Source organism: Mesoplodon bidens (assembly GCF_964165515.1).
Source record: "Mesoplodon bidens genome assembly, chromosome: 13".
In the NCBI taxonomy this organism is placed as follows: Eukaryota; Metazoa; Chordata; class Mammalia; order Artiodactyla; family Ziphiidae; genus Mesoplodon; species Mesoplodon bidens.
Window position 1 is genome coordinate 89,408,536 of NC_138169.1, and position 14,827 is coordinate 89,423,362.

At 50.2% G+C, this 14,827-nt stretch overlaps 1 protein-coding gene across 1 annotated transcript; it reads left to right on the forward strand.

Annotated features, from left to right (window-relative positions):
- The first annotated feature begins 198 nt into the window (after positions 1-198).
- Positions 199-13,925, forward strand: RBFA (ribosome binding factor A). Its single transcript, XM_081251879.1, has 7 exons — positions 199-398; positions 3,011-3,053; positions 4,083-4,259; positions 4,826-4,938; positions 7,565-7,649; positions 11,866-11,936; positions 13,022-13,925. Exons 1-7 carry the CDS (start codon positions 271-273, stop codon positions 13,398-13,400), a joined length of 996 nt encoding a protein of 331 aa, XP_081108005.1. The 5' UTR covers positions 199-270; the 3' UTR covers positions 13,401-13,925.
- Positions 13,926-14,827: the final 902 nt, after the last annotated feature.

Below are 14,827 nucleotides of genomic sequence, written 5' to 3' on the forward strand. Positions count from 1 at the left end.
GCCACCCCTCCCTCACGCGTCGTCACGCCTGTCCCCGGGCCTAGCCGCACGTCGCTCCGCCCCGCCGCTTCACGTCCCGCCTACCTGTCCTCCAGCTGCCGCCTCGTCCTCTCGTCCCGCCCACAGTCTCCCGGCGACTTCGCACGTCGCCTCGCCCCACGTCGCCCCGAGCCGCCTCACGTCGTTCCGTTTGTACGTCTTCCCGCCCCGCGTTTCCCCGCCCCACGTCTCACCGCCTCGCGTCACCCGGTCGGCCGTCGCTCGGCGGACATGTGGGCGGCTCTCGGCGGGGCCGGGGGTCTCCATGTGGGGCTCCTTCTGGGCGGCGCTCGAGGCCTGCACAGCTCGCCGGTCTCCTGCGGCAAGAACCTACTCAAGAAATTTGCTTCGAAAACCAAGTACTGTTACCCGCGTGGGGGCGGGGGCGCCGGGGACTGTGGCCCAGCGTGGTGGCTCCGCGGGCGGGGAGCTTGGCGGGGCAGGGGGTTCGCGGGCGGGAGGCTCGGCGGGGCGGGGGCTCGGCGGGACGGGGGGCTCGGCGGGCGGGGGGCTCCGTGGGACGGGGCGTCCGCGGGCGGGGGGCTCCCTGGAGCGGGAGGTTCGGCGGGCGGGGGGCTCTGTGGGCGGGGCGCTCGGCGGGGCGGGGGGGTCCGCAGGGGGGTCCACCGCCGGCGCATTGGCCGGCGCCCGAGCTCCCAGCCGCGTCAGTAAGCGCAGCTTCTGCCTGTTAGGTTAATGGCTGTTGAAAGCTCACCAGGGAGCCCACCTCTGACAGTTAACGTTTTTCCCACCCAGCCTTTTTTCTGTTCTTTTACACAGCTGTGACGGTAAAGTTCTAAGTCTCCTAAAAGCTAAGAGTGCCTCATGAATTTATGAAGCAAAGTGATGTATACATTTACAGTCCACTCTGGGGCCGAGGTTCCCAATCCTCGGATTCAACCAACCTTGAATTGAAAATGTTCCGAAAAAACTCCAGAAAGTTCTAGAACACAAAACCTGAACTTGCCTTGCTGGCAACTATTTACGTAGCATTAAGTAACCTAGAGATGATTTAATGTATCCGGGAGGATGTGCGGAGGTTATATGCAAATACAGCGCGTTGAGCATCCTCCAATTTTGGTATCTTTGGGGTCTTGGAACCAATTCCCCACAGATACTGAAGGATGATGATTCTTGTTACTAGAAGCGTTTTTCGGGAGAGTAGTTGCATCACATAAAGAGAGAAGGAAGAATTTCCTTTCCATATTAGTGCGTTCTCTGTGGGGTTAATTTGAGGAATAAAGAAAGCTTGTCGGGATAGTTTTTTTATGACGAGAGGTAAGTATAATGAAATATGTTGACTTCATATTGTTAATTCAGTTGTAGATATGGATATATGTATGTTTTTGTTTTAATACACTTTTTTAAAACTTTAAGTTTTACAGAAAAATTGGGAAAGATGAGTAGAGTTCCCATGTAAGCACACTCAGGTTCCCTGCTATTAACCTCTTATGTTGGTGCAGCACATTTGTTACAATTGATGAACCAGCATTGATACATTATTATTAACTAAAGGCCGTGCCTTATTCACGTTTCCTTAGTTTTTCCCTAACGTCTTTTTTCCGTTCCAGTATTCCATCCAGGGACCGCATTACATTTAGTCGTCATCTTTTTAGGCTCCTCTTGACTGGCAGTTTCTCAAACTGTCCCTGTTTTGATGACCTCGACAGCTTGAAGAGTACTGGTTAGATATTTTGTAGGATGCCCTTTTGTTGGGATTGGCGTGATGTTCTTCTCTTGTGTATACTGGGGTTTGGTTTTGGGGAGGAAGACCACAGATGTAAAGTGCCATTTTCATCACATCCTGTGAACACATACATGCTCTCAACATGGTGTATCACTGTTGATGTTGGTCTTGATGACTGACTGAGGTCATCTGTGTCTGTCAGGTTTATCCACTGTAAAGTTACCGCCCAGCCCCCCAATTCCATACTGTCTTCTTTGGGGGGAAAGTCACCGTATGCAGCTCACACCTAAGGAGTGGGGAATTATTCGAAATTCATGAATTATTCGAAATTTTGCAGGGGAGATGTGTCTCTTCATTTATTAACTCATCAGGATGGTCTCACGGGTTATAATCCAGTACTACTTAATTTTGCTCAAGTTGTTTCAGCTTTGACCACTGGGAGATCTTCCAGGTGGCTCCTATATCCCTTTGACACATCCCGTTGTTACGGGGTTTTGAAGTAGTTTTTAAATTAGAAAACTTTTTTTTTTTTTTTAGCACCTCCTTACTTTCTGGCACCACAGGATGCCTCAGCCCTAGAATCAGCCATTTCTCCAAGGAGCTCTGGTTCCTTTATTGGAAACAGGCGTCAGAAACCATGATCTGAGAGCTTAGTATGTTTATTGCTACTGGGGTGTCTGTCTTTTAGACCCTTTCAGATGGCAAAGCAAAAAAAAAAACAGTGTTTATGTTAATCCCTGTGTCTGTGCTTATCTAGGAACGTTTCTGCGTGTCACCACCTGTAGCTGTAACAAGTGAAACTTGAGTTCATACTGATCTCCAGCCCTAATCCACTAGCACACGAATCATTCTCACTTCCTTCCCTTGCTTGTCTGCAACAGTGAGGGGCCTGGATCCCCCATCTGCCTTCTGTTTACTTAGCTGTTCAGTCCCAGTTGTTGTGTGGCGGTATCAGTCGTTAACCCTCCCCTGGGAAACAGCTTTATTCAGTAGAGGACAGTGCTCATGTGCAGTTTGGTAGGTGTGTTTTTAAGGTTCTCGTTCTCTACCTTTCGGACTAGAGGTGGACTTTAGGTAAAAGTTACGAGCTTGAACTGAAACTGTTGTCTGTCCCCACAACCCATGCTACTGTTCATTGGGTATCTAAATCTTTTAGGCCCCTAGTAACCTAATTTCTGTGTCCAGGGCTAGCCCCTTAGAAACAGTTACGACATTAGCTTTTGTAACTGTTTCTTATTTGATTTGCCATCAGTATCCAGCATAGTTCTTATTTTCTCCCCATAGGAAGAAGTTTTGGTATGAAGGTCCTTCTTTGGGCTCTCACTTGGTAAGTATAGAGCAGTAGCGATGAGCCACTTGAGAATCTCGGTGGGTGTGAGGCTCCAGAAGTCGGCACCTCTCCGGCCCTTCCATTTCAATATTGGAGGGGACAAGGTCTGTAGAGGAGGGACTAGGTACACTGGAACCACAGAATTTTTACCTTTAAAACAAAATTACACTAGGGGACTTCCTGGCAATCCAGTGGTTAAGACTCTGCACTTCGGCTGCAGGGGGCGTGGGTTTGATCCCTGGTTGGGGAACTAAGATCCCACATGCCGCACAGTGCGGCCGGAGAAAAAAGAAAACAAAATTTACGGGATGTCGTATCTGTTATCAAATTCTAATATGGTAATGTCCATTCAGTTTGTGTGTGTGTGTATGTGTGTGTATGTGTAACACAGATATGTGTAGATACACAGGCATACCTTGTTTTATTGCATTTCCCAGATACCGTGTTTTTTACAAATAGGTTTATGGCAACCCTGCATTAGCAGGTGATGTTAGCATTTTTTAGCAATATTTTTAATTAAGGTATGTATATTGTTTTTAGACATATTGCTGTTGCACACTTTAATAGACTATAGTATAGTGTAAACATAACTTTTATATGCACTGAGAAACCAAAAAATGCGTGTGACTCACTTTATTGTGATATTTGCTTTATTGCGACGGTCTGGAATGAACCTGCAGTATCTCTGAAATATACCTGTACTGTGAGAGTTTATGTAATGAATGGTTCTTGATAGAAAAAAATACACTGTATATACTAGAAACCACTGAATTGTACTTTTTAAGAGGGAGAATTTTATGCTATGTGGATTATATTTCAATAAAATTTTGGGGGGGAAAATAATATATGCTTGGCAGTACTCTTGATCTTTAAAGGATGGTAGGTAAAATCTAGAAGGGTCCTGGTCTGTAAAATAAACTATCTTCATGAAAACTAAGATGGCCGAGAATGACCTTTATCGTCAGTTATACAAGTTTATGTACAGTTGTAATGTTGCCTGTGTGTCTGCCTTTCTTCTTAACGGAGACTCACAAGCCGTCTCAGTTGGCATCCCTGACAAAGAGCACCTCCAAGAGAGCCAGGAGGGAAGACCACGTGCGCCTGAGGGCCCTGAACGGCCTCCTCTACAAAGCGCTGACTGAGTTGCTGTGCACCCCGGAAGTGAGCCAGGAGCTCTGCGACTTGAATGTGGAGCTCTCCAAGGTAGGCCTCGGGGCCAGGGAGGGACTGCGGGCCTCGCCCCTCTGTCGCCGCCTGACAGTTAGAAAAGGCAGGAGGGATGCTCAGTGTGGCCATCTGGGTATTAAGGAGAGGAAGGTGCTTGTGGGGTGCCAAGGCAGGAGTCTCGCTATGCACGGTGGGGGGGGGGGGTGGCCAGACAGCACCGAGGGTGCTCAGAGCCCAGTAAGTAATGAAGTGGGGCGTCTGAAGGTCTGGGGGTCAGGTGAGTGGTGGACGATCTGCCTTTATCTTGGTGTAAAGACACAGGAGGCGGCTTCTGCCGTCTGTGCCCCCAGGGCGGAGTGCGTGCAGCCAGAGGGAAAGGAGGAGGAGCAGTAGCAGCAGCTGAGGCGTTTCTGTGCGTGGGGCCGAGGCTGGGCTCCGCTCAGGGAAGGGGACGTTTCCCCCTTCGCCAGTGCTGTGCTTGGGGCACTGGCCCTGGCAGCGGGAGCCTGAAGCCAGGACTGCCTGTGAGTTAGTGCTCCTGTCCCGACGCACTCTGTCTCCAGGAGCCCAGGTGAGCTGAGGGTAACTGGGGCTGGGCTCAGGTCTCTCTGACTTCAGACTTCTCCGCCTGCCGCGTGTTCTGGAGGATGACTGTCTCTGAGGCTCAGAATGCAAACATGGAGGCCGTCCTGCAGAGGAGCGCTGCGCACATGAGGTGAGGCCTCTCCTTGACCCTGCCTTCCAGCTGGTTTTGTTCACTATTTTTGCTTTAAGGAAAATTTGGGAAGCATTTTCTTGAATTTCAGAGCAGAACTTAGGCCTTCATATAAGCCATAATCGAGGTCAGCAGTTCTTGAAGTGTGGTCCCGGGTCCCCAGGGACCCCTGAGCTCCTTTGTAGGGGGAGGTTGCTGAAGTGAGAGCTTTCTCACAACGAGGTGTGGTTTTCCGTTCTCACCGTGTTGACATTGGTACTGAAGTCATGGGGCTAAAACTGCTGGCCCGGATGTCCTGGTGGTCATTGTAGCTTCAGCACGTGCTCACGGTAGTGCACTGCCAGCTTTATTTAAGAATATCCGTGACGCGTATCTCGACCCTTTGGCCGAGATACATGTTTTTAGTGTCTGTGGTGGGAAGTGTGCAAGAAGCTCTGATGGTTGTCTCGGAACACTGCAGTTGCTGATTGTGACCCAAAATCGACACTTCACTTGACAGAACAAGTGAACCAACTGTGGTGACTCAGATGTGGGTACAGGACAGACATTTTCTCCAAAGTGAGCAAAGTGAACCTGTCACTTCAGGGGCACAACTGACCATATTTGTTGCCAGAGGTAAAATTGAAGCTTTCATTGAAAGTCAAAATTTTAGAAAACGTGTATCCACCACTTTGAGTTTTACGGCCTCATGGTATGTAAGACCCTTTTGATGAGATTGGAGGTGATGTATTGTAAAATACATCATCACTCTGAAAATCTGTGTGACTTGGTGAACCAGTATTTTCTAAAAGACCAAGGCATGAGGTTACAAAATCACACACGGGGAGAGATCAATTCAAAGGGCAAGAGGGCCAATGGATTTTAATGTACAGAGAATGCTGTTCATTCATCTGGTTTCAAATTCCACATTGAAATCTTTAATAAACTACTGTTTGTTGAGTTTTTGTGTAGCATCAAAGAAAATCTACACTCTTCTGAAAGGCTGTTCATATACTCTTTCCTTTTCAGTTACAGATCTGTGTGAGGCCAGATTTTCTTCTATTTTAAACAAAATAACAGAACAGATTGAATACAGATACAGAGATGAGAATCCAGCTGTTCCATTATGCTAGGTATTAAAGGAATTTGCAACTACATAAGCAATGCCACTCTTCTCATTAATTTCTTTTAAAATATAGTAGTGGGCTTCCCTGGTGGCGCAGTGGTTGAGAGTCTGCCCGCCGATGCAGAGGACACGGGTTCGTGCCCCTGTCCGGGAAGATCCCACATGCCGCGGAGCAGCTGGTCCCGTGAGTCATGGCCGTTGGGCCTGCGCATCCGGAGCCTGTGCTCCGCAACGGGAGAGGCCACAGCAGTGAGAGGCCCGCGCACCGCAAAAAAAAAAAAAAAAAAAAAAAAAAAAAGTTACTTTAAATGAATTAATAAATACACATATTTTTCAGCTTTAATTTCTAGTCTGGTATATACTGGTAGATGTAACCCACATAAACAAAAGGTCTTTGGCGTCCTCAATAATGTTTAAGAGTATAAAGGGGGTCCCGAGACGAAGGATTTTGAGAACCGCTGAGCTGGGTGAGAGTAAAGAAGCTACTCGGTTTTCTCCTCAGTCTTAAAGATGCAGAGACCTGGCAGAGCAGCCCTCGGGACTGGAGTTCCTGCTGTTTTCTGGTTAGTTTTTAGGTAACAGGAAATTCAGTTGAACAGAATGTCCCTTTTCCCAACTCTTTTGATCACCAAGGTTTAGTGTAAAGGTTTTCCCATAACTGCGTCACTGAGCACATGTGCTGTGTGTCACAGCAGTGTTTTCACTGGATACTTGTCGCCCCTGGATCCGCGTGTATTGCATGAGTGGGTAATGTGAAGATGGTTTCTGTGTCTGACGGCCGGCAGCCACGCTTCTGTGGTGCTGTTGCCGATGAGTGTCGGTCGGATGGAGGGACGAAGCACTGGCAGGTTGCTCGTGCCCAAACCACAGAGCCCAAGGCCACAGTGATGCCCAGGAATGTCCCAAGTTCACGTCAGACTATTTATAAGGCTCTCAAAAGTTGCATTTAGAGAATTAAAAACAATTGTGATCGTGCGTTTTGTATCCCTGTTGAAATGTGGCAGTTAGTTGGCTAAGGAAGACTTCATCTTTGAAGAATGTGATAAGCAAAACTCATGCCTCGGGGCTTCCCTGGTGGCCCACTGGTTGAGAATCCGCCTGCCAATGCATGGGACACGGGTTCGAGCCCTGGTCCAAAGATCCCACATGCCGCAAAGCAATTAAGCCCGTGCGCCACAACTACTGAGCCTGCCCTCTAGAGCCCACGAGCCACAGCTATTGAGTCTGTGTGCCACACTACTGAAGCCCGCGCGCCTAGAGCCCGTGCTCCGCAACAAGAGAAGCCACCGCAGTGAGAAGCCTGTGCACCGCAACGAAGAGTAGCCCCAGCTCGCTGCAACTAGAGAAAGCCCACGCACAGCAATGAAGACCCAATGCAGCCAAATAAATACAATAAATGAATGAATTAATTTTTAAAAAATCATGCCTCACCTCTTTGTGAGATGACATTTTCTGTTTCTGGCACTGTCAACCCTCCACCAAGTGTCACCTGTGACTGCACAAATCTCTTTCCCTCTCCAGGCACCTTTTGATGTCCCAGCAGACCCTGAGGAACATGCCGCCAATAGTGTTTGTTCAGGACAAAAGAAATGCAGCTTTAGTGGAGGTAAGCCTTTTACATAATTACCTTTTTAGGATGTAAACTTTTATATGGGTAAGATTTTAAATTTAATTTTTAAATATTCAAAAGATAACATATACCGTTTTTAAAAGGTAATAGAAGGGTACAGATGAAAAGTAAGGCACCTGTGCCCTTGTCCTCAGCCCTGTTCCCCAGAGGTGACCACTTCGTATGGTTTTAGTGTTCTAATGCTTGTCAGTACAGCCCTAACTAGGAAAGCAGACCCCTCTCTCTCTCAGTTCACAAACTTGAAGCAGTCAGAGCTGCCCTCCTGTGCTTACCTCCTTCTCTCACTTCCCTAGATTTCAGTCCGTCTATGGTTACTTTACACTGTTAAGGCTGACACACTTACATCCTGTCCTGTAACTGTAGTTGTTTCATAATTATTTTCCTTGTTTTAGGTATAGATTGATTATAAAGGTTAAAAACCTGTTAAAACATACGTATGCCTTAATCTGGGTGGTGGTTACTTCGTGGTTATTAAGGTATGTTATACCTTTAAAAGGTTCACTGAAACAACCAGTAGCATTTACGGGGTTATTACTAGGTGGCTGTTACTCACTGTAGGACTAGGTAGTAGTTAGAGTCACAGGGGGGAAGATCTGATTGTACCCTGTTGTCTTTGTTATTCACGATGCGGGAACGTGGATAATAACTTTGATAGATGTGTGAGTTCCTAGCTAGAAAGGGGGACAGGAGTGAAGTTGCTGTGCCACTTACAGCTCAAGTGGAGTTTAGGTCATGGGTGTGCTGTGCAGATACTCAGCAGGAATCCCCGGGCACGTCAGGTGGGGCTGGTGGGAGGGCCCACCTGTCTCAGACGATGAGCCCTCAGCTGGCTTGTCCCTCTCTCTGTGGAGGAAGAATTCAGAGCTGCAAGGTCCTACCTGGCTGTGTGGGTTCCTTTCCAGAAAAAGTCACTGGAGGGAGGGAGGTGCATGCACGCTTAAGCGTTTCTGAGAGGGCCTTATTCTGGAGGCTGTGCTGATGGGTGTTTGCCTTGGAGACCTCTAGCGTCTGTCCTGCCCCGTGTGCTCTGGGGAAGTGGCCAAGGGTCAGACACGTGCCACGCGGTGATGGTGGGTCCTGCACGTGCCCAGAGCTCAGCTGTTGACCTGGGGGCCAAGGGTCGGTCAGGCCTCGGCTGGCACCTCACTGTAGTTAGAAGTGAAGGCTGGACCAGAGGGGTTTCTGATTTGGGTAGGTGGTCATTTGAGGGCATGGTCATTGCTTCCCCTGGAGTGAGTCAGGGCAGGGTTTTTCAAACACTGGGTATGTTTTTAATAGATTTAAAGTCAGCCGTTGATAAAGCACTTGGCTAGAGACAGAAATTTGAAATTGGGGGTCCTGGACGAAACTCTGAGTCTTCTGTCAGTCCGTTTATTTCTGTCTTATATTGGTTGCACCAAAAATCACAGGTAGTTGCAACTGCTAACATTTACCAGTTTCAGCAGCTTACTTTGCATCCTCAGGATAATCTTCAGGTCACTGGTCTGGACATTTGAAAGAGGACTAGTAATAAGCTCTGTCCAAACTGAACCCTGAGTAATTCAGCAATCTTGATGGTACTGCCAGTAAACACACGCAGAGTTGCTCATCAGGAGAGCAAGAACAAAAACCGGGTTCCAGCGCACACCCCTCCGTGAGGGCTTTCCTTACAGGAGTGAGGGTGCGAGCGCCGAGGGGTGGGGCCTGGTGGGAGGGCGGCTCACAGCGCCCCGTTGGAGACTGGCCGTCCCCAGGGAAGCCGAGTCTGTGACTCTCGAGGCCTCGCCCGCAGTACCCACGGGCACGGCCGGGAATGTTGGCACAGGGTCTCTCGCGAGTGCAGTTAGCAGAATGGACGGACGTGCTCTGGAGCAGTCACCTGACCCACCTCCCACCGGACGTGGAGCCAAGGAAAGGCCACGCTCTGAGAGCTTCTGTTCATAAAACGTTCAGGAAAAGCCTGGCTAATCTTTGGTGTTGGAAGTAAAAGTAATGGCTGTCATGGGGAGGGGAGTGAGCAGGAGGGGCCTGAAGGAAGCTTCTGGGCTTCATCTTCTAAGTGTCGCGGGGATGTCCACAGGTGTGTTCAATTTGTGGAATGTCACTGAGCTACACTTAATGATTTGTGTACCTTTCCCATAGATGTTGCACTTCAGTCAAGAGGTTTTTAAAATATTGATTTTTATTGTAACTATAGAGGAAAAAACTTTTTTTATCTGAATTTTTAAGGGAAACACATAAACTCTGACACCAGTATTCTGGTACATGCACACTCGTCTCCCCACTGACGGTCAGGCTTCCGAGAGCAGGTGTCGGGCAGCCGGTGCCCACCACGCAAGGGCACCCACTGCCCCACTGCGCATGGTCTGGCCCCACCAGCTGAGCTCAGAGCTCCCCTTCCACACAAGAAGTTAGCCCGGTGTTAGAGTGCGAGGTTGTGTTTGGATTTGGTTCTTTGTTAATAAAACAAGCTTTACCGAGGCTTAATTTACGTTGAGATGTGCCTCCTTTGACAAACGCATACCTTTGTGTCATCGCCACCCCTGCTCACCCCGGTCAGCTCTCCCCTACCACCCGTCTGATTTCAGTCACTGTAGGTTAGTTTTGCCTGGTGAGATTTCTGCAATTTCACATGAATAGAATCGGGATGTTGTCTTTTGCATCTGGCTTTGCTCAGCACAGTGTTTTTGAGATTCATCCATGTTGTTTCATGTGTAAGTAGTTCCTTTTTTATTGGTAAGCAGCATCCATTGTACAGCTGTACTGCAGTTTACTTACCCATTCACTTTTTGATAGACATTTGTCTTTTTTCCCAGTCCTTGGCTATAAAGAGTGAAGCACTGTGAATACTTGTGTACAGAATTTTGTGGATGTATGTTTTGTTTCATTTAGGTCAGTTCCTAGGAGCAGCAGGCGTATGTTTAACTGTCAGAAAGCTGCCAGGCTGCTTTAACCACGGCCGGGCTGTCGGCACCCCCAGCATAGCATCAGGGTCCCTGATCCTCCACGTTCTCGCCAGCCCCTGGCGTTGCCATCCTGATGGCTTAAGCTTGCATTTTCTTTTTTTTTTCTTTTTTTTTTTTTTTAATTTTGGCTGCTGCTGGTTCTCTGTTGCAGCATGCCGGCTCTTCGTTGCGGGCTTCTCTCTAGTTGCAGCGTGTGGGTTTAGTTGCCCCGTGGCATGTGGGATCTTAGTTCCCGGACCAGGGATGGAACCCGTGTCCCCTGCATTGGAATGCGGATTCTTAACCACTGTGCCACCAGGGAAGCCCCCTAAACTTACATTTTCTTGATGACTAATTATACTGAGCATCTTTGCATGTGCCTACTGGTCATTCCTCCTTTTGTGGATCAGTTAAAGTCTCTTGCCCATTTTTAATAAGGTTTGCTTATTATTGAGTTGTGTAGGTTCATTGTATATCTGGTACAAGTCAGTTGGCAGAAATCTTCATTGTGAATGTTTTCTCCCACTTTTAACTTTGGAGGAGGCCACTTTGTCCTTGTTTTGTAGCATCGTCAGTCCTGTTCCTGGTATTTTCTGTGGACTGATTTGTCTCCAGTTCTGCTTCTTTTCACCTTTGTGGTTTGATTGGTGTGTCACCAGTTGCTGATGATGCTTTAGTTCTTGCGTATGACGGGGCCTGGTTGTGGACCAGGCTCGCCTGGGCTTGCACTGAAGCAGGAGGTCGGGTCTCAGTGCGCGGCCCCAGTAGGACGACCTGGCGGCCGTCCGAACAGACGCGTGCAGGTGGAGGGGCCCTCGACGGGCCCTGCTGAGGGGCAGGGTCTGTCCCCAGCGTCGGCCCCTCAGCCCCTGCAGGACCGGAGCCACACGCTAGACTTTGGACGCTCACGTTACCGCATGGGGGGGTTTCCCCGCAAATTCTGTGGCAAAATTGAAGCATTTTATGAAACTTCGTTAGAAACCAGTAAGCGTTAGTAATTCAGCTAATATTTAACTGGTTTCTTTGTAAATTTGACTAATATTTACAAGTTTTAAGTGTAGTTTTTAAAAAGCTTCAATTCATTATCAGAGGAAGTGTGATTAAGGTAGCGGGTGTGGGCAGTGTCACCGGAAGGAAGGATGTCAGGCGGGCTTGAGGCCTGTGGTTGAGCTGGCACCGGGCAGCGGATGCTCGCGCTCAGCTGGCGCCCGGCTCCGACACAGGCAGTGGTGTGGCTCGAGAATCACCCTCTGTCTGTTCCTTTTCAGGTTGATCGGTTACTGGCAATTGCCGATTTTGGACCCCCGGATGAAAAAGACTTTGTGCAAAATGATTTCAGGTGATACGCGTGGGCACATGTTTTTGATTCGGGCAGACACCCAGGTGTGGACTTGCTGGTTTCCACAGCAGCTGCACAGTCCTGCCTGTCCCCAGCCAGGTGTCGAGGGGCAGCGGGCCCTGCTTTGTGCCCTTGGGTCTTGCCCTGGAGCCCAGCGTGGTGTCGGCACGCAACTGGTGAACTACCCAGCACCTGGGCGAGGCTGTCAGGAGGGCCTTGGGGGTCCACACAGAAGTGCTGGGGCCTGGACTCTGAGTGCTGGCAGTAGCGGTTCATTCTCTCCACTCCCTTGTCACACTGCTGCCTGGCAGGCCCTGTTCTCGCACTTAGGGAACATCTGTGAACAGTAAACGTCAGGATAAGGCCTCTGAGAAGGTGACGTGAGGATTCGGGGGTGGGGGGAGCCCCATTCCAGGTGAGGGAGCAGCTGCACCACGTGTCTGGCCTGTGTTCCATAGATCAACTGTGTCAGTATCATATGGGTACCGTCAGGGCCTTGGGGTGGGGACCCCCAGCCACCCTGCCAGGGGATGGGCTGCAGCACTCAGAGCCCTGAGCTAGAGCAGAGGCCCCAGGCGGCAGTGAGTCCCTGGCTTCCGGATCAGCAGTGAGTGGACGTGGGGAGAGGCAGGTGGGGAGCCCTTCCAGATCACAGAGTTAGGGTTAGAGGCATGATGTGGCCAGATCTGGGTTTTGAAAAGATTGCTCTGGTTTTGCTCTCAGAATAGACTCTTCTCTTTTGGTTCATCAAGTAACCTGAGTGACAGATCTAAAGAACCCTCCCCCGTTCCCCCGTCCCCCCAGTAATTCTGTTTAACTAGCTTAGTGTACTAGCCATGTTTAAGTGGGGAAAAAATGAAAACGCATTTAATGTCAGTACACAATGGCTGCACCAGAAGTATGCTGGCCTGAGCGACACATGGGCTCCAAGAGTGCTGGCCGAGAGGTTCTGGACTGGAGAACGCCAGACCAAACCCCCCTTCTGTCCAGTTTCCACAGTTTCCCTTAGAGAGGTGTTAGGACAGTGCATAAGCAAATGGCTATAGGAAGTATTGTGCATGGTGTAAATTTCTTCTCCCCTGCAGTGCCCCCGAGGCCCTGGACACTACATTGCCGTGTGATACCCTGGGCCCTGCCGCACCCTCGAGTTTGTATGGGATCGACCACGAGGCTCTCAACAAGCAAATCCTGGAGTACAAGAGGAGGAGAGAGAAAGGGCTTGGGAGCGTGGGCCCAGCGTGGCTGGAGCACACGGCTGAGCTGATGAGGAAGAGGAAGGCCAAGCCCCGCATGGACGATGACCTGTCTCCCAAGGACTGCCTGTGGGAGACGGGGAGTGACGAGCCCCTGGACGACGGGGCCCTTCCCGAGGAGCACACCCCGGGGTATGCATGGGGGCTCCAGGGGCAGAGCAGGAACCAGAGGCAGAGAGGAAGGATCGCGGATCCTGACCCGCTCCCGTGAGCACACGGAGACCCGCGCTGCTGGTGTCCCACCGGGATTCCCTTGTGCAGGTGCAGGCTGAGCTGTGTGGGTGTCATCTCTGAGCCCTTCAGACCTATTGCTGTGCTGCAGTGAGAGATGGGGCGAGGCTGTGGAGAGGATGTGAAATCTCTTAGGTCGATGGCGTACGGTCTGCCCTCCATATTTGGGGTTCCAGGCTTGCATGTTTGCTTGCTCACTAGAGTTTGTCCACGGCCCCCAGATCCATACTTGTGGCACTTTCATGGTCGTTCTCGGACACACACAGACCAGTGGGATGCACACGTGACCTTGTGGTCACACAAGCCACTGCTCTGTCTGCTTTGTTCATCTCGGGCTGTGAGCAGCCACCCTCTCTGATCGGGTTAGCGCCACGTTAGTGCCTTCTGACAGAGATTTCACTCACGGTGCCTAAGTGCAAGAGGCTGTGATGTGTCTCCTAGAGAAAGCACGTGTTAGATGAGCCTCGTTAGGAAATAAATAAATCATTTAATTCTGACACAGAAACGTTGTCCTGGGCTTGGGGCATCTCCATTTCCCAACTATCATCAACCTTGAAACACTGAAAATGATAAAAGTTCAGATGATTGGAGAAAGGTACACTATTAAGGTAAAGCAAGGAAACCTGTAATGTGGCTTTTCAGGGAGAGTAGTTTCCCTTCTTGTAAACTGTTTCAGGAAGGAAAGCATCGCCTTGCCTCTGCAACAGTGGCAAGCCCCAAATGCCACTTTCCCTGTCGGCATCTGGGACCAGGTGCGGTGCCCCAGCAGGGATATGGCACCAAGAAGCTCCGTCTTTGCCGGGACAGTGCCCCCCCCCACTGAGGGAACAGCATCCCGGGACGCCCCTGTGGATGCTCCAGGCGTGTTGCTGTTGGAGTGGGGCTTGTGGGATCCTGCCCCAGAAGGGTGCACATAGCCTGTGTTGGGGCTGTTTCCATTAGGAGTGTGGGTTGCTTACACAGCCCCTTATGACCAGAGAAGAAATGTCCAGAGGGAGGATTGACCTGTGTTAGAATGTACACGGGGTGTGTCCTGATCAGGTGTGATAAGGTGACAGACTTGGAAACCGCTGCCTTGAAAGAAGAGTTCTTGACTCACAGCTCCCGAGAGGAGGGGTGCACCACGCTGCATGGGGCCCACGAGAAGCACCAGGGTCTGTGAGCAGGCTGAGGGCGAGGAGGAGGCGTGGCCGAACCCGTCTGGTGGCTCCTGGAAGACGGAGTGGGCGAGGTAGGGTGAGCAGGTCTGCGCAGGCCTGGGGTTGGGCAGCTGGAGTCATTCCAGCAGGCTCGGCTCTAGGGGTGGCTTCCACTTGTCCACTCCCTGGCCCTGGGGTGACTTGGGGCAGAGGAGACACTGGCCTGGGAGGGTAAGAGCTGGGGAGGGCTCTGGCTTGGCTGGTTTGC